The sequence below is a fragment of the Diabrotica undecimpunctata genome, chromosome 2 (assembly GCF_040954645.1).
Source record: "Diabrotica undecimpunctata isolate CICGRU chromosome 2, icDiaUnde3, whole genome shotgun sequence".
Classification (NCBI taxonomy): Eukaryota; Metazoa; Arthropoda; class Insecta; order Coleoptera; family Chrysomelidae; genus Diabrotica; species Diabrotica undecimpunctata.
In genome coordinates, this window is record NC_092804.1 from 155723276 (window position 1) to 155744072 (window position 20797).

At 31.8% G+C, this 20797-nt stretch overlaps 1 protein-coding gene across 3 annotated transcripts in view; it reads left to right on the forward strand.

Moving 5' to 3' along the window:
- Positions 1-140: 140 nt before the first annotated feature.
- Positions 141-20797, forward strand: part of tou (bromodomain adjacent to zinc finger domain 2B toutatis) — a 90092-nt gene continuing 69435 nt past the window's right edge. For all 3 annotated transcript variants that reach the window (XM_072523806.1, XM_072523807.1, XM_072523808.1), the window contains exons 1-4: positions 141-546; positions 17867-18002; positions 18058-18177; positions 19082-19321. In XM_072523806.1, coding sequence (XP_072379907.1) covers positions 18072-18177; positions 19082-19321 — 346 coding nt within the window. In that variant the 5' untranslated portion in view covers positions 141-546; positions 17867-18002; positions 18058-18071. The remainder of the gene's footprint in view (positions 547-17866; positions 18003-18057; positions 18178-19081; positions 19322-20797) is intronic.

The window sequence follows — 20797 nt, forward strand, 5'->3', positions numbered from 1 at the left end:
AAGAATATAAGAAAAGTAATCTTTGTTTTAGCAACCCTACTATAAAGCTTCCAATGGCCATCCTTGCCCACATACTATTATGAATGATTTTAATAGAAGCTTTGTTCGGTTCTTCAAGAATCCAGTTCCGAATCGTCGGCGTCGGAGTAGGCCAAATCAAGAATGAGTAGCCGATTCGAATTTACTTCGAATCAATTATTTGGATAACTGTATGTTGCCGCTGCATTGACGGTTCCTTGCGAACCAAAACAAGCCAACAAAAAATGTCTTCTGACTCTTCTGGCTGAATGTAGTCACAAAACTTACTCCTGACCAGGTATGTTCGGCCATCTTGCGACTGAATTGCCGAAATTAATAATAATAACAATGATAAAACGTAAATATTACTAAACGTAAAAATAGTGAATCATCTCATTGATAATTATTCAGAGAATAAGTGTGCATTTTAAAATTGGTTATTGGCTATGTAGTTTGTTTTTGTGATCGTAAGATATGTGCAGTCGGTTTTATTTCCTTATATTGGACTGACAACATAATTACAAACAGGTAATTGTGCTTTTATGATAAATAAAGTATTCATTCATTTGTGCTAATTTATTAAGGTTAATATTATTTTAAATGTAAGTATAATTCATTAGGTGCAGCAGTCTTTTTTTTATTTACCAGCACAAAATAATGTACTTAAGTACTTTGAGTAATGAATTATTTAAGAACTTGTACAATTCGAATGCAATTAACTTTTTGTCGATAACATGTTTTTAGTCACAAATATTTACGTTGCCGTAAGATACTAATGTTTCTTAAAACTTAAAAAGATCTTCCTTTTGTGGTTCATAAAAAGGTTAGAGAGCTACGACCTCTTTTTTAATAGTTGTTCGAAATTGCTACAAACATCGTCATTTCTAAAATAGGAATGTTGACAACAAATTATTTACATAATTAATTAAAGTAAATGAAAATAATGATACAGTAATTCATGGCTATAGTATTACCGTATTACATATGTTTTCTATTAATTTTTTGAAATTTGTATCAATTATTTATGGAAATACCTATATAACATCCAAATTATATCCCAAAGAAGACAGTATTTGAGTATAGTGTATTATTAAGTGAAAAAGAATATAAAAAAATGTAAAAGCATTAACAACAGAAAGATTCAAATTGTTAATCAGAACCATAAATAGGATATCCAATCATCGAACAGTTAGTTCAATGTGTTAAAAAAGAAGTGATTATACTTAATTATTAAAACTTTCATATAAACTAATGTCATATAAGTAATGTATTTGGAAATTCTGCAATGGCATCAAAAACTAAATCAGAAAGACTGTCTATTTTCTTCTCACAAAAAGTACCTGACACTAATGTAATTTTAGTTTTGGATAAATTAATAAATAGTTTTGCATAAATTATAATGTTTGGTAGTTATTCAAGAGAATACAATAATATAGAAAGACAATAATTAAAGAAGCAACAGGAAATTGAATGCATGAATTTGAAGAATAAGAAGGATAGCAGAAGAATAAAAGAATAACAAATTAAACCATTTATTAATTTAAACACAAATACTAAATAGAGTGATCTTGTCACGTTTTTAATAAAATCATGTTGAGTGCTTTTAAAATATCTGTATAATCATGATTAATAATGCATATGCTTAATTTATATGCACATTGTCTTAAAAATTTGTTCTGCAGTCTCTCCAATGTAGTAGAATGAACTTGGTATTGTGGAGACCATACAATAGATACATATTCCACTTTAGATATGACCAAAGTATAATAAACCGTTTTTAAAGCCCAAACAGATAATCTCATACAGTGGTGAATGATAAAGCTTAAAGATTTTAATGAATTAACTCATTTACATCATTTATATGTTGTACAAAACACAACTGTTCATCAAATGTGACTCCCTAAGTCTTTTATTGTTTTGACAGAAGACAATTCATTATCATTAATTGTATAAGAAGTATCATATTTTTTAAAACCTCTATAAAAACTTATATAGCAGTATTTAGCAACATTTATTATTCCCCACCAAATACTCAACTGATCTAAATCTTCTTGAATTAAAGCTAGGTCATCATTGAAATCTATGGACTTAAATAAGTTTAAATCATCTGCAAACATTAGGAAATCACAGTTTCTAAAACATTCTGGTATATCATTCACAAAGATATTAAATAACAAGGGCGAACAGTGAGCTCTTTAGGGTACTCCTGATGTCACCTGAATTATATTTGAATTAAAACAACCTATTCTCACTTGTGTGTGGTCTCTTAAAAAGCTGCTAAACCATCGTAAGGATTGATAACTGAAACCAAAGGCATTTAATTTTATAATAAGATGTTATGATCTACTCTGTCAAATGCCTTGGAGAAGTCAGTATAAATAGTATCCATCTAACTGTTATTCTCCAAGGCGTTTAAAGAGTACTAAATTTGTTATTGTTGATTTATTTGGAGAAAATCCATATTGATTGTGTATTAGGCGCTCTTTACAATAAAATTTTAATTGATCGTGCATTAGTCTATCAAAAAGTTTTGGTATAGAGGATTTTTTACACACTCTTCGATAATTTGTTATGTCTTGTTTATTACCTGATTTAAAAATTGAGCAGATATAAGAATGCTTCCATAAAGTTGGGAAAACCTATGTCTTTAATGACTCAAAAAGAAAAGGATTAGTTATTGAATAAATACAATTCTTTAGAAAATAATCAGGAATACCATCTGGATCACTGCTTAACTTATTAGGTAAGGATAAAATGTTGTTATAAATATCTTTGACTGATATTGAAAAATTAGGTGTATAAAAAGATTGCTGTTTTCCTTTACTTTCAAGTTTTTAATATATTATTGTGGCGAATAAACTGTTGAAAAACATTGACTGAAACAGTTTGCAATATGTTGTCCACTTGTTGCTATAATATTACCATATTATATATTATATTTATTTTACTATAAATATCCAAAAGAAAAATGTAAATATACAAAAAGAAATATTCTTTGTATTTCAGATGTGAATATTAGTAAAGTCTACAATTGCACTGAGCACTTTCTTATTGAAAAAGTGCCTCCAAATTTTTAACGACCACTTTAGCACCTAGCATACAAGTTATCAAGTTTACTGCTCTTCGTGATGTGGGAGGAGCTGTTTTGCCCACTTATTTTTTTCAACTTTTCCAACCAAGTAAGGGACTGACTTATACATCCTCATCTTTAATTTCATTCTCAGAATCAGAATATATTTTTTTTGTCTTTACTATATTCTCTTCACTCTCTTTGTTATTATCGTTCACTACCTCTTCATTATGTTCATCTTCACTGAGAATATTGGTATAAACTTAATATAGATTCATCTGCATATCTAATATTATTAATCAGTCTGCTGTTGACTTTTATTTCAATTGTTATCTCTTGAAGTGATTTTTGAATTATTTCTTCTGAATATAAATTGAACAATAATAATCCTCATTCCCATCAAGATTAAATTTTCCCATCAAGATAATCAAAATTAAAATAGAGATGAGTTATTATTCTTATATGGTTTTTGTATGTTGTATGCAATTGTGACAAATATTATTACTTAATAGCTTTATTGTAAGCAATGGAACCAATAAAGAGTGATTTATTACATCTGTACATATTAGAATAAGTACATTAAATCCAAATAATGCCTTTCATATGTCCATAGCATTCCCAAATTCAGATTCAGTTTTCTGAAAATTCTAAGATATATAATAAATTCTCTGTATAGAAGTAGATTTTCAAATTTTGTTTTCATTTGTTCAAGGAATAATATATCCACCTACTATTTTTGCAAAACTAGATTTTTCTTTTATCCCTTCATTGTTTTTATACCAGAAATTAACAGATATGACAGAAATTTGTTGAATCCAAAAAAATACAAAAAAGTTCTTACAGAACATTACCACTAAATTATAACAAACAGACATGTACCATCTCAGAGATTGCATCAAGTAATTTTATAAATCCGATAAGTAATATTTTTGTACATTTTATGGCAAGATAAGGATTAGATAAAAGCCTATCATTCTAAATGCATTTATAAGAAAATTACAGATAACTTAAAATAGTCATTAGTCTTATAGGCCCATTAACGGTTAGGGTAAACTTTTCTAGTAACAATTCAATCAGCTTCATACTGTTTTAAATATGACCGCAGTTGCAAAAGAAATTGTTAATTTGACTGTTCAGTCTCCATATTTTGAAAACTGGTTTACAATCTCAAGTGCCAAGACCATTTTGTAGCCTAAATACTTGTGAGTGAACTAGTTGTTAATAATTCTCATAAACAGTTCATACACTTGCCTGAGCAATGATATAGGTCTATAAATCTTTAGATCACATTTGTTCTCTTTGTTGTGTAGAATTATTACTAGACTCTCGTTCCAGTTTTTAGGGATTTTGTTATGGAGACATATATATATTTTAGCTCTGCTAGCAATTATTCTGTTGTGTCCTGGAGCTTTATTATTTTTTTGTTGTTTTAAATGGAATCCCTCTATATTTGGTAATACTTCTGATCCCACGTTTTTTATATTTGACAGTCTCTTTTGTTGTTTCATTAGACTGGCTTTGTGAGATATACAAGGTTTTATAGAAGTCTTCAACTATCTTTGCTATTTCATATGAGTCGATCTCTTTCTTATTATTAATTTCTTTTTCTAAGTTTCTAGTTTCTTTTCTAAATAATTTTGATTATTTTCTAAACACCCAGTGTTGGTATTAGACATTTTAAGCCTCTGTTGTTTTCTATGACTTGCTCTATTAATTTTGCTGTGCACTTTAACTGTTTCTTTTTATTTGTATTCCAGTCTAATATCCCAAATTATATTAAAAAAAGATGACATAAAATAAAAGAAATGAATTTAAAATATTGTAAAACTATGAAAAAAGAAAGGAGAAAAATAAAAAAAAAACACTACAAAAGAAAACAGTTCAAAATATGATAAATTTATAATAGGAATGAAAAAACAACTAATCAACTATAAAAAATTATAATTATATATCTTTGTAAAATTAGAGCAGGATTATGTTTGTATACATATCTAATAAATAAAGAAGAAGGCAAGGAGCATTCCTTTAGAGCTGCGGTTCCCAATCTTCTAGCAACTGCGTATCACCTGGAATATTTTGAAGATAAACACTGCAGGGGATCATTTACTTTTCCAAGCCTTTATCAAGACAACAATAAATAGAATTATTTCTCAATTATGCTTTCTAATTTTCATTTAAAAATATATACAGATACACGTTTATTAATAAAATGTTGACAATAAAGGAAAAATAAAACAAATATGCACATTACAGTTTTTTACTCATAGCTCTACAAAAACATAGTGCAATGTTATACAATTGGTACAAACTATCAGCCAAACAAAAAAAATATGCAAATCAACAACAATCAACATTAGTCATTGTGTATCGAGATTAATGCGAAGCTTGGTGCAGTTTGCCTGTGACTAAAGTGTCAATTGCAGGAGTAATTGAACCTAATTTTATTCTTGAGTTCTCGGTAAGACTAACACTCGTTAGTCTGTTATATTTGGGCTATATCCAGCGTAATCGCTTGTTTCACCCACGCGACACGTACCACCTGAAATCTTCCCGCATACCACCAGTGGTATGGGAACCCCTGCAAATACGGCCGATTGGGAACCACTGCTTTAGAACATGCGCATTCAAAATAATTTCATACAGGTAAGATGGCGAATGGACATTGACTCCGAAGCCAATAATCCTCAATGCTTTTCTTGTGGATCCAAAATTATATGACTTCATATGTTGTTCGGAGCACTGGCAAAGTGAAGAAAATTTAAAATTAATTAGCATCTCCGGTTTTTCATTATCTAATTTCTTTTGTAGGGTAAAAAAGAAACAAGGCGGAGTTGCAATTTATGTATAAGAAAATCTTATGTAATCTCTTAATCTAAGTATATATAATGTAGAGCAAAGTTCTGAGTTTTGCGCAATTCATGTACCTTAAATAAAAACCAATATTTTAACTGTATACAGATCGGTAAGGGTGACTTTGACTTGTTTTTGTTGAATTTTGAGAATGTCATAACGTCCTTACTTAGTAAAGCAGACAAACTGATCATACTTGGTGATTTTAATATAAATTTTAAAATTGAATCTGACCCTTTTTTTTTAAATTAAAATCCATTAATATCTTTTGGTCTAAAAGTAACTATAAAATTTTATACTAGAATCACATCCCAATCCAGTAGTTGCATCGACAACATTATGACAAATTTTCTGAAAATATCTACAGAGTGGGCGTATTTGAACCTTGTTTTTCTGGCCATCGAGCTCAATTTTTATTTATTGACTCTGAGCTTAAAGTTGTTGACCATAATCAAACATTTCAACGGTTTATTACTTCTTATGGTTTACAGAAGCTTAAACGTGTGCTAGCTAGTACAAATAAGGACTTTTTCTATGATATTAGGAATGATCCTGATTTTTTAACAGTCTTTCTTACCGACACTTATAACAATTTAATATTAAAGCATTTTCCACTAAAAAAAAGTACGACAAACTGCTGAAAAAACACCCGTGCAATGGTTTAATAATGAATTAAGGTCTTACAGATCTAATCTTTCTCTTATTAAACACATTGCAGATGCCACTAAAGATCCCGATTTTGTCAAAATATATAAACAACAAAAATTTTAATATAATCGGCAATTACAAATTGCAAAAAAGTCCGCTTACTATAATTGTATTACTAATTACAATAATAAACCTAGAGACTGCTGGAAAGTAGTAAATTTCGAAAGAAACAACACAAGATCCAGTTCGGTACAACTTGATCTATCTCCAGACGAAATAAATCAATTTTTTACTACAATTGCAGAAAATATAATTACATCTCTTCCCACTATTAATGTCGATGTCCTCTTCAATTATAGAAATTATTCTTCTCCTAGCAAGTCCTTTTTTTCGTCCCGTTGTGGAAGAAGAGGTCTCTCAAATAATAAAGTCTCTTTAGTAATTCTACTTGTAGGGACGTTCACGAAATTAATATCAAAATTTCAAAAGAAACTTACCAAATAGTTTTAACACCGTTCACTTATCTTAATAATTTAATTCTATCAACTGGAGTATTCTACAAAAAAAAGTGATTGAAAAGGCTATCAAACAACCATTTTATTCCTATTTTGAGACAAATAATTACTTTAGCAACTCACAATATGGATTCTTGGAGGGGCTTGAACGCGGCAATTGCATAGCAATTTTTCTTTGCGTCTTGTCGAAGGCTTTTGAATGCGTTTCACACGACATTTTGCTCCACAAATTAAAATACTATGGAATCAGAGGTAAGATCCCTCTTAAGCTTATAACTTCTTATCTATGTGGCAAGGCGGTAGTGTCTAAGGGTCATCTCTCCGATTTCCTATCCGTAAAACATGGAGTCCCACAAGGTTCGGTCTTAAACCTCTTTTATTATATATATATATATATATATATATATATATATATATATATATATATATATATATATATATATATATATATATATATAATATATCTATTACTGAAAAAGCGATAAACGCTTGTAATCAACGCTGATCAAATAGAATACAAAACTCAAATATTTGGGTGTGCAGCGGAAGATAGGACAAAGAAATGAGCAACTCATTTGACCCCTACAAATTATGACGAAAACTATCCAAAATTGTAGGGGTCAAATGAGTTGCTCATTTCATTTGATAAACATCACGACAACTAACCTCAATTAGTGTAAGATGCAAAATAATTCTTTTTCTGTATTTTGTACTAATTTTTTTTACTGTAGCACCCTGATGATGCAAATAAAGATTTGCAAAAGCTTGGTAGACTAAAAAGAGTACCTGCATACCCAAATATTTGAGTTTTGTATATATATATATATATATATATATATATATATATATATATATATATATATATATATATATATATATATCAACGAGTTGCATAAATTCATATCTCCGTACAAAACCATACAATTCGTAGATGATACGACATACATTACATCAGGAAAAAATAATGATGATTTAAAAATGTCTCATGGGTAATTTTCTACTAAATCTAGCTCATGGTTTGCGGCAAACAAACTAAAACTTAACTCTGATAAAACGCAAAATTTGGTTATATCTGCAAGTAAATTACATAATGATCCATATAACAAAGAGACTGTTAAACTCATCGTCCATGGTTAAACTATTGGGAATAACCATAGATAATCGACTCAACTGGTCGGCTCATATCTCACAACCTAAGAAAAAGCTATCAAGTTAGCAAGGGTTGTTAACTTTGAAACATTAAAAATGACATATTTTTCTTTATTCAACTCTCACCTAAACTGTGGTGTAATCATATGGGACAATTCAACAAATGCACTTAAAATTTTTAGAATGGAAAAGAAAGCTGTTAGGATTTTAGCAGGGGTTAGTTATCTAGAACACGGCTGACCTTTCTTTATCAAATTCAAAATTATGCCGCTACCTACTCTGTTGATATTTCAAGTTCTAACTGAAATTCGCAGAAAACGTGCCCATTTAATAAAGCAGTCTGATGTCCATGTTCACAAGATCCGAAACTGTCACTACCTACGACCAAATCGCTTTAGATTAAGTCTTTCAGAAAAAAATTGTCTTAATTATAATTATTACAATACTTTGCCAAAAACTATTAAACAACTAAGCTGTAATTGTTTCGATAAAGTTATAAAAAAATATCTTGTAAAACATTGTTCTTACTGCTCTGAAGGATATATGACTCATTGCAGAACATCCACTGAACTGCTTACCCTAAATTTTTCATAAATAATGGATGGATTCGACCGTTACTTGATAGAAATTTATTTTATATAACAATAAAACACTGAAAACTTTGTTTTCAAAAACTTCCACAAAATTTATTATAAACTCTTATCACTGCAGCTGTTTCGGCTGATTGCCTTTCTCAAGTGATCTATTTTTGGCATGCGTTTACACTTTATAGTCTTTAATGAAATAGGTCGAGGAGGGGAGAACTGTTTGTCTCAAGTTGGTCATTCAGAATTATATTTGTGTTTTTTAATTTATTAATTTCCATATATTCTAACAAAGATAGCTTAAGGCCTTTATTTTGAATGTGAAGAATTTTAAATTCGTCATTAAAAGAATGATTATGATCTAGAAGGTGAAGTGCGTATGTAGAATCTGTTCTTCTATTATTGAAAGCCCTTTTATGTTCTGCGATTCGTTTATTAAATTTTCTACCAGTTTGACCGATGTAAGTTTTTGGGCAGTTTCCACATTTAAGTTTGTATACACCACTGCGTAAGTGCTTTTTATTTTGGCTATCTTGTTGTTTTTAATATACTTGTCTATGTTGTTATTTGTTCTGAAAGCTAGTGTTATTCCTTTCTTTTTTATTTATACGATTACATATACTGGCAAACTATCAACAAAAATGACCAAACACATAAAAAAGACTATAAAGTGTAAACGCATGTTAAAAAGTAGATCACTTGAGAAAGGCAATCAGCCGAAACAGTTGTAGTGATAAGAGTTTATAATAAATTTTGTGGAAGTTTTTGAAAACAAAGTTTTCAGTGTTTTATTGTTACATTTGCCATAAATGTTTTTCTGTTTAATATGTGTTCGTGTTTGTATATATTTAAGTTACGTTTTATATTCCTTTTTTAATACTATGTATTTTTTTTGGCTTGCTACAAACAATATTTGTATCTGTTATGTAGTTAAATAAATACTCTACTCTACTCAAACACAACAAACTGTGTTTTTTTTACCATTGCAATAAGCTGTGTTCGAATATTTAACACTTTCAGTGTCTAGTTCATAAATTTTCTATTGATGTTGTCATAAGCACTTTTAAAATTAATGAAAAGATGGTGTGTGTCTATATTCCATTCATTAGTTTTTTTCTACGAACTGCTTAAGACAGAGATATATGGTCTATTGTGAATTTCTTTGTGCAGAAACCACATTGATATCCCCACATACTTATTTTTTCTGCATATGGTCTCAGTCTCTCGTATAGAATCTTGTAGGCTGTATTCAGCAACGTTATTGCCTGATTTGCGTTGTAGTTGATCTTCCTTTTTGATCACTAGGTTATTCCATTCCTATGGCAGCCGTTTATAATTCTATATTCTTCTTCTTTAGGTGCCGTCTTCTTAGCGAAGGTTGGCGATGACCTCTGCAAAGTCTTTCCTATTTTGGGCTTTCCTTATTAAACTTTGAAAGTCTTATCCTGTCCAATCTTTGATGTTGCGCAGCCAGGTCATTTGTCGTCTACCCGGGCCGCGTCTGCCTTCTATTTTCCCTTCTATAATAAGCTGAAGGGAGTTATACCTGTCGTGTCTAAATATGTGTCCAAGATAAGACGTTTTACGCTTCTTGACAATTTCTGTGAGTTCACGTTCTCTATTCATACGCCTTAAAACTTCTTCATTTCTAACGCGGTCGGTCCATGGAATTTTCAGCATACGACGAAATACCCACATCTCAAAGCTCTCTAAACGAGCTGACAGTTAACGTCCAAGCTTCCACGCCGTGTAATAGTACACTATATACATAACACTTTATCATGCGGTATCGTAGGGACAAATCAAGATTACGAGTAGTGAATAACTGTCGCATGCATCTTTAAGAAGGTGTTTCTTGCCTGTTCTATTCTACATTTAACCTCTTGTTCTTGATCTAAGGTTTCATGTATCCAACAGCCTATATACTTAAACTTTTTCACTTGTTCTAGATTGTTTTTGACTAGTATGTTTATAACTGGTGTGTGTTTCTTTGAAATTACCATTGTTTTGGTTCTTTTTACATTCACCTTAAGGCCGTATAGTTCTCCTTCTCGCACTACTTTGGTTAACAGAATTTGTAGTTCTTCTTCACTGCCAGCAATCAGTACTGTATCATCGGCATACCTGATATTGTTCACGATTTTTCCATTGACTTTTATTCCTTCTCGTGCTTCATCTAGAGCATGTGCAAAGATGTCCTCTGAGTACAAGTTGAATAATAATGGTGATAGTATACAACCTTGTCTAACTCCTCTTTGGATGTTTATGGTTTCAGTATCACCCATTTCAGTTCTGACAGAGGCGTTTTGGTTCCAGTAGAGTTCACGTATTGTTAATGTCGTTTGGATCCAGTTTACTATTAATTCATGTATGACATTAAATAGCGGGTCTCCGGTTTCTTTTATTAATAATTGTTCAGCTTTTTTCACAGTGTCGTGAGTATCACACTAGGTATCATCTAAACATACAATGTTTCGTTTAGTTTTTCGATACTCGTTATATTTATTCGCTTACATTTTACTTTACAGCTTTGTAAATCTTCCATTTAATTATTTAGAAGCTTTCATTGGTTCTTCAGCTTCATGGATATTACCGCCACATTTTAAAAGGAATACTCCTGTAGGAGCTTAAAAGAAGCTCACAAATTACAGAATTAACAATCATAACCACACTCATTGAGTACAAGCTATTTATCACATTTAACTGAATGGAGTTTTTATACTAAAGCAGTCTCGTAGAACTGCCTCCGTTAGATTCCCGAAAATATAACTACTTAATTCGTAGAAATATTCTAATGTATCCTCTAAACTCCCAAAATGTCGAACACTGATTTAATGGTAGATAAATAATTTTTTCGTTTATGCTTTTTCAAACAGATATTCACATATTTAATAGGACCCAGGTGATAAACTGATAAAGATAAACGGCTTTTACAATTTGCTGTATCGGCGCTATCTCATATTCTAATGAGCTTTTTATTCCACATTCCACGTGGATTAGCTATAGAATAGCGCCAGTATAATAGGGTGACTGCTCAAATTCTTAGAAATTAAAATCTAATTAACCAGACATGTAAACCATTCTTAAAATAAATGTTAGTGACAACATCGATAAGTTTATGCATTTCATTCCATGATTATTTAGCGGTTAATTGCTTCTGGTAAAGTTTCATTTTATTTAATACTTTAGCTAGAAATAGATAAATGTTTGTACATTCTGACCGAAATGCGTGCGACTATATCTGTTTTCATATCTTCTTCTTCTTGTAGTGCCTATCCGTTTCGGATGTTGGCGACTATCATGGCAATCTGTATTTTGCAAACTGCTGGATCAGTAAGAATATTTAGGACTTCATCTGTGTTTGCCACTACGTCCTCTGTCGGTACATATAACTGTCCGACTCAATATCCCAATTAGAAAAATATTTGGCGAAAACTTACAACCCCTCGCCGAAAATGCCTCATCGTTCGCCAAAAACTATTTTCGTTTTATCGCACTTCTTACATAATCCCCTGTCTCAAATTCTTATAGAAGAAACCCTAAATATTCTGGAATCACTCATTTTATCTTTTAAGATCAATTCTACACACAAGTCAAAGGTGCCCCAATGGCCACCCCACTCTCTCATGGAAATCATTGCTAGTCATGAAAGTCATCTCCATTGAAAACTTTAAGACCCGAGCACTATCCTTATCAGTGTTCAAACCTGCATGTTGGTTACGATATATTCACGATATATTCATCATTTGGTCCCATGGTATATTTTCAAACCTTACTATTCCTAGACGTAGTCATAAAGAAAAATCAATTGCAAGGTTTATTTTACTCTACTGAAAAGGCGTCCATACCAACCACTACTATCATTATCCACCTTCCCATTATCCACCTTCACAAATTAATTCAGTCATCAATATTTCAGTCATTTGTTTCAAGATCAATACGCTTTTGCGACGATGCAAGTAGTATTAGATCTTCTCTAAAATATTCCCTCGTCTAAAATGGTTACCACTTCCCTCATCCCCTGACATATATTATATTCAATCTCAATTTAAAGAATCCACACTTGTCATACCAAAGCTTTTCTTTCAGATATTAACGGTGTCGCTGATAAAATAGATAAAATTCCCAAATCAAAAGGAATGAAGACAATATTTACTCCTCTCCAAAAACTTGGAGATCTCTTGATCTCTTGTCCGATCCTTTAAATACTAGAATCCTAACGTACAATACGGGGTTCATGAAATTTCTTATGCAGACTATCCATGATATTACATACTACTACATACAGAGTATATGAACGTTGCATACTGTAACCTTGGAAACCTTTTTTGGATGGTGCTATAAAAGTCACTAGAAAAGGCAGCTAGATGGTTGGTGGAGAGCGAGTCGGGGGTTCGAAACTAGCTTTTGGAACCGGGAATGGATCCAACAATAGAAATATTAAAGATAAGAGAAGATAAGAAAAAGGTCGCCACTTTTTTAGGGTTACAAGGGGAAACGAAAAGAGATAAGGAGATATAATTAGGATCTAAACCAAATATAAGAAAAGATATTAACAGTTAATTGTTAAATAAATGTCGTCAACACACTACATAAACAAATAATAAATATGTTCGGTGGAATTCGTTCACCTACTTACCTAAAAACATATACAGCCTGATCTTTCTCCTGGTCGAAGATATCGTGATAGTTAAATATTTTTATTAGCAAATATTCAGAGATACTGTATTATCGGGAAACTTATTAGGAGTAGATAAATAAAATTCAGTAGGTAAACAAAACAAAATGTATTCAATAACTGAATCACCAGAAGGGTGAATTCCAAAAACAAGAAAAAAACAAATAAATCTACCGTAAATTGGAAAAAAAAAATGCGAAATCTGTCAATATGATAGATATAGAAACATGCACATATAAATAAAATACACTCACCGGCAAAATTAACGGAACACCTTAACAATGCGTCATGTTAGATGTCTCGAAGTTCCTAAACCTGTCGTCTGATTTGAGTGATTTTTTTAGTATGTTATAGTTATATTATTTAAGAATATCGATGTAATAATATTGTTGCTAAACAGGTCACTGTCATTTTATACCGGGTGTAACAATCATACTGTGTTTTTTCCTTAAAGTTCGGAACACCCTGTGGAATATTCTAGCATATATAAAATATTGAAATTAAAACTCATTTATAGCCTCAGGCTTTCTTAACATTTCCTTTTTTGATTCATTTGCTTGTGTTGGAAAATAAAAAAGTTAGGTACTTTAACAATTAGCCATGTTTTTCATCAATAAATGCTCATTTTCTGCTTAGTTTCACCGGCATATTTAAAGGAACAACCATAAAATCTGAGTATTTTCTCTCTAGTCTATATATTGTTATTATTGTTTAGATAATATCATATTACGAATGTTGGTGAAGTATTTTGAATTTATATTACAATGGTAGTACAATATGAAACCTGTTTAAGAAGAAATAAAACACATGTCAGAGTCAAACAGAATACGGACTTTAAACACATTAACTTTATTGTACAGTTTGAACTTAAATTGGTTTTTTTATGCATTTTTTTTGGCTTTAATAGCGTGTGTTTCCCCCACGAGCCCTTACAACTGCAGTTATTCGTCTTCTCATACTTCTGATAACGCTATCGATCAGTTGTTGAGGCAGTCTCTCCCATTCCCTCAATCAAAGCAGTTCTGACTTCCTCTCTGTTTTGAATAGCAGGAACCCGTGCCCTAAGTTTTCTGCCTAGCATGTCCCATACATGCTCTATCGGGTTCAGGTCTGAGTAACAAGCTGGCCAATTCATCGTTGTTATACCCACTTGTAATAAGATATCTGTTACACAGCCTGCGACGCGTGGGCGCGCATAATCCTGCATTAAAATAAAATTTTCGCCAATATATGGTGCAAAAGGTACCACATGATCTTGGAGAATATCTCTGATATACCTATCTGCTGTTAATGCTCCATCATCAATTACCACTAACTCTCTTCTTGCTCCCAAACATATACCGCCCCACACCATAATTAAACCTCCACCAAAAGATACGGTCGTAGTAAAATTGAAAGGGGCATTTCGTTCTCCTTGGCGTCGATAAAATCTTTCTCTACCGTCGATGTAATTTACACAGAAACGGCTCTCGTCCCTAAAGAGATTTTGACTCCAGTGGTTATCATTTCAATTTTGATGCACTGAACCAAATTGTAGTCGTGCTAAACGATGGTGTCTCTGGAGTCTGGGAGCTTTTATGGGCAGATATGACTTGAGATCGGCTTCTTTAAGTCTCCTTCTTACCGTGCGCTCACTTATGGTAGTTCCACGAACATTTTGCAATAGGTTTTTGGTTTGAACTGCCGTTTGACGTCTACTACGTAATATTTGCAACGTTATAAATCGATCATCTACAACCGTGGATAAACGTTTTCTACCTTGTCCCCTTCTTCTTGCATACTCCCCGGTTTGTCTCCAACAACTTACACAACGATGGATGGTTGATGGTGATTTACCAAATATTCCAGCAACTTCCCTGTACGTTCGACCATTGTTACGGCCCTAGCAATATCAGTCGGTATTAAATCACCCATTTTTACTTACTCTTTGCAATAAGAACACCACTGATTAGAACAAATCAAAAGAAAAATCACATCCAACAAACTCAAACAAATTAACTTATCAATTAAATACAAGTTTTTACTTGTTATCAACAGACAGAACGACTGTAAAATGTAAAACACAATACAAATAAACAAATTAATTTTGACATTTTTACATTTAAGACTTTCTTGTAACAAGGAGCATTCAAAGCTATGTAGATATAGTCTATAAAATACAAATATAAAGAAATATTACATTTATAACTTGTTCCTTTAAATTTGCCGGTGTGTGTATTAAATTGTTAACTTCTCATAGCCTACTTTAGGCTTGTTTATTAAACTAAGCAGAAAATGAGGATTTATTGATGAAAAACATGGCTAGTTGTTAACGTACCTAACTTTTTTATTATCAAACACAAGTAAATGAATCAAAAAAGAAAATGTTAAGAACGTCTGAGGCTATAATTGAGTTTTAATTTCAATCTAGAATATTCGACAGGGTGTTCCGAACTTTAAGGAAAAAACACAGTATGATTGTTACACCCGGTATAAAATGACATTGACCTGTCTAGCAACAATATTATTACATCGATATTCTTAAATAATATAACTATAACATACTAAAAAATCACTAAAATCGGACAACAGGTTTAGGAAATTCGAGACATCTAACATGTCCCATTTTTAAGGTGTTCCGTTAATTTTGCCGGTGTGTGTATAACATTAAGAAGAACTTGATGTTTTAAAAAAATATCTAAAAGTGTAAATCAGAAATATCTCACCTTAATGTTTTAGGCTTGTCTCGAGATAACTGGCTTTGTAATAATTTATAGCAAGTATAAAAAATTACTAAATTAATTTACAATAAAGTTGCAGAAGTACAGAGACAAGATTATAAAAATCGGTTTTATCAAAAATTAAAATAAGGACCAACCCGCACTTGGTTCACAAGAAGCTACTCGCACAGTTTTTATTTAAATAATGCATGTTTGTGATTAATATTTGTTAATGAAAAGATATGAAAGTTCTGAAAAGTTCTATTGATGAAATAGTTGTTCCTTAGAGGAATTAATTGCATCAGTGGTTAGCTTTAACCACCGATCAGTAAAATGCTGTCGAAGATAGCCCGTAGATTACTCTAGGAGATAGTGGGAGGTAATATTAATAGTAAGACCACTTACAGTAACTCTAGATTATGTTGTCTCTTAAATCGCACTGAATTTAAACTATACTCAACTTTAGTATCAAACACTGAAGTTAATTTATAATGTATATTTGATCTACTCGGGTGTTAGATCAAACTTCTTGAGATACCATAGAAGTGTATATATACACTTATAAATAAATTCCTCTTAGACTACCAAATGAAAAGTGATTCTTTCTCAAATTGGACAAACTATCCCCTAGAACAGAATAATCCCCACTTAAAAAATTCCTTCTTAACAAGAACGGACTTATTTTCATTTTCGGCGCAAACATATAAAATTAACGGCATTTTTTAAAAAGGGAAGCAAAAAGGCAAATAACTGTACAATATTGAGGGAAAGATTCTCTTTGAAGTAAAGTAGCTGCTTCCTTGACCTAACTGTCACAAGTCGGATAAAGGTAGCTATTTGTTAAAACATTTTATTACTCTCTTCCCAGCGCTAAACGTTCTTTGTTCCCAAAAAAATGACGAAGAAGCCGGTTACTCTCAAATTTGTAAAAAAGCAGCCATAAAGTAATCTACATGTTTCGGTACTTCTTTTAAGGAATAAAAAATGAAAGATTTACGAAGAATTAGGTCTATAAAGATACAAAATTCTAAAGTACCGTTACATTCTCATAAAAGACTATATCGGTACCTCTCATACCAAACAGATTATAATAATAAGATCTATATAAAATATGAGATTCTAGGTGTACTTTCAAAATATCGTTATTAAATTAAAGTAAAATATAATAATTAGTTACTAATCTAATTAAAAAAAAATGCAATACTACTACAAACAGGTCACAAAATTGATGTTTAGAATTCTAGAACTATAGCCATCATTGTTTTCTTTGACAAAATTAATAATTATCCACGAAGATGCTGAAAATCACCATAATTATCTCAATAAAAGAGGTGGCGACACCCGGTTACCTTAAAGATGAAGACCTCTCCCAAAAGCACGATCTTCTTTGTCCATTAATTCACCTCTCACCTTCAAGAATCGTAAATATTCAAAACATAATATTTCTTTTTATTTAAATTATTTTTATCAACGATTTTTTACTTAAAAAATACTACACTGCTGGTTTCAGATTGTCTTCAAATAGCCGAATGTTCAAATAACCAAAATTTCATAAAAATAAATTTAGTAATCACCAAGTTAAAGTTGGTTTAACTCCACAGTTTATTTGTGTTTTCTGTGTTTCCTCTTTGTTAATATACCTCTATTTTTTACAGTTAAAATGAAGCAGTTTTTACAAATATGGACTTACTGACAAACAATTCCGCACTGGTAAAAATTTTAATTACTTCTATGATGATTCTCAATGGTTCAAAAGACAAGTTATTAAAAATATTAAGCAATTGAGATCAAGTAAGTTTTGTATATAGATAAAAAATCAAATGATATACTTTAATATACTTTCTAGATAGCTGAATTGAAATGGAAAAGGAAAATGACAAGAACAATGATGGAAACTCTAACTCCAACAAAGTTTCAAACCAACCAGATCATTCGTCTTTGCTTGATGCTGCCAATCTCTTTGGTGGTGAGTATTAAGTTTTCTTAGATTATGGAAGGAAGATTGTACATAAAAGTATGTTCTTTTATCAGCTCAAACTAGAATTAGAAGAATCTCTGACGATTTGCCTCGTTCCAAAGCTCATGTCTTTGAAATTATGTGTCTCTGAATTTTGTGGTGTCTCTTTTCTGCCATCCATAGTAGATGGTGCCGTGTAGGATGTCCATTACGTAGTAATAAATATGGTTAACAATCCTTTCTCCAAGTGTGTCTTTGATCTGTCGCTACTTGATGGGCCTTTTATATAGTGCAAAACGTGATCACGTGACCAGAGCACATAGTTTTACAGAGAAAGGACGAATACTTTATTTGTTTTTATTACTTTTAGTCATTTAAAATTATATTGTAATTATGTTAAGCATAAAACGAAGAGAGTAAGACAACTAAACCGCCAACGATAAAAGAGGTTGAAATGGCAATCAAACTGCAAAACAATAACAAGGCCCCTGGATGCGATAAAGGAGAAAATGCCAAAAGAGTGGAATAAGAATATTATCTGCCTATTCTATGAAAATGACGATAAACTCCTCTGTCAAAAGGAGGAATCTCCTTGCTGTAGTGTGAATACAAAACATCTGCCAGTATACTTAACCATAGACTACCATCTCTCACAGAGATAATCGGAGAATATTAATCAGGATTTAGGCAAGGAAGATCGACCATCGAACAACTATTCACGGTTAAGCAGGTCTTAAGCAAAGCCTGGAAACATGGCAAAGATATCTGTAATGAGGATGATGTCGATGAGAACGCAAGACATCTTCTTGGTAGTCAATCGTGGGAGAGAATGGCATAAAGAATAAAGAGGTTGGCTGAGGGAATCTAGGACTCAAATTATTCTTTAAATTATCTGTTAAATTGTATTTTTTAGCATACTGGCCCAGAGATGCTGCCGCAAACTTATTTGCTGTTGCAGCTGGTGGTTTTGGTCTTCCGACACACCCATCTTTACCATTCGGAATGATGTCTGCAAGCTCAGCAGGAAGTCGGCCTTCGGCGCTTCCTTCTTCCTACCAATCTACAGTCAACGCATCGGCAGCTGCCTCTGTATACACTAATACTCTCTCTGCTGTAGCTAACCAGGCAGCTAGTTTGGGCATACCGGCTGGTAGTAAGTATTACATTTATAATGTCCTTTCAATTTATTGAACAATATATTTCATATTATGTATAATTATGTTAATAATATCTAAACACGATTGATTTGGTAGCCAATGCTTTTTAGGCGAATGTTGACGCTCTGAAGAGCAATAACAATAAACAATAACCTAAATATTACCCTTATAGTCTTCGTCCTACTTTTTTCTATAGGCAAAAATGCCTATTTCTCCTTCGGGTTATTCCTCGGCTTTTATTTATGTGTTGGTTCCATTCAGTCTTCCTTTTCTTGGTCCACCCATTTATTCTACGAAATATTTTCATTTTTATTTCCAATAGTCTTTGTGTTGCGTTCGAATTAGCTCCAGTTTCAGCAGTGTATGATATGATGATCTGACAAGTTTTATACAGGGTGTTTCATTAATAATTGGAAATATTTTAACTGTAGATTCCTGGGCACACAATATTATGGATTAGCATAAATCACTTAAAATTTTAAAACCTATTTGTACCCATTACTTTGAAACTATTTAACATATCCTTATAATACTTGGTAAGAAGTGTAGGTACTGTGCACCCTGCTAAATTATGTTTAATAAACTTTTCTGGCTACTACCAGAGGCGTACGACAGAGGAAAACGCATGGTTGACCTCTCCCAAATTCTGCACCACTGGCGGAATTGTTATATTAGCACAATTTTTCGATTCTTCAATACTGTGTATGTAAATAATTTACTCTTCATTTGTAACAATAAAGTCATTATTTTTAGAGATATTTGAAGTTCAAAATGAACGACGAGGCTACATTTACACGTAGAGGAGTATTGTAACTGGAGAAACAGCCACAGTTGGAATATTGAAATTCCCCATCTATTTCGAGAGTCACTTTCTCAACATGAATTTAAGATTAATGTATGGTGCAGTATATTTGGAGATAGTTTGTTGGGTCCTTATGAATTACCAGCAAATTTTGGAATGGTAACTCGTATTAACAGTTTCTACAAACACATACACTTTTCGACGATCCAGAAGATTTGCCACTTAATTAATGAAGAGATATGTGATTCATGCAGAATGGAGCTCCGCCTCATTGTCCTTTAATAGTACGGAACTATCTAGATCAGCAATTTCCTCATCGTTTGATGGGGAGAAGTAGTGAAGTTCCGTGGTCGCCTAGAACACCCGAATGTAATCCCTGAGATTTTTATTTCTGGGGTATATGAAATCACTGGTATACCCACAAGAATTAAATAATCGTCAATGACTATGGCAGCAAATATTAAATGCCGTTAATTTTATTGCCAATCAGCCAAACATATTTGTTAAAGTTAGAAGATCGTTTAAGGAAAGAATTCATAAGCTTTTTGAGGTAAATGGGTTTCAGATTGAACATTTGTTATAAAAGGTTTAGTTAAAATGGGTTTTTTGACATTTTCGTGTTATGAAAATTGTCCTTTTATTTATTGTACCTTCTGTATCGTACAACAAT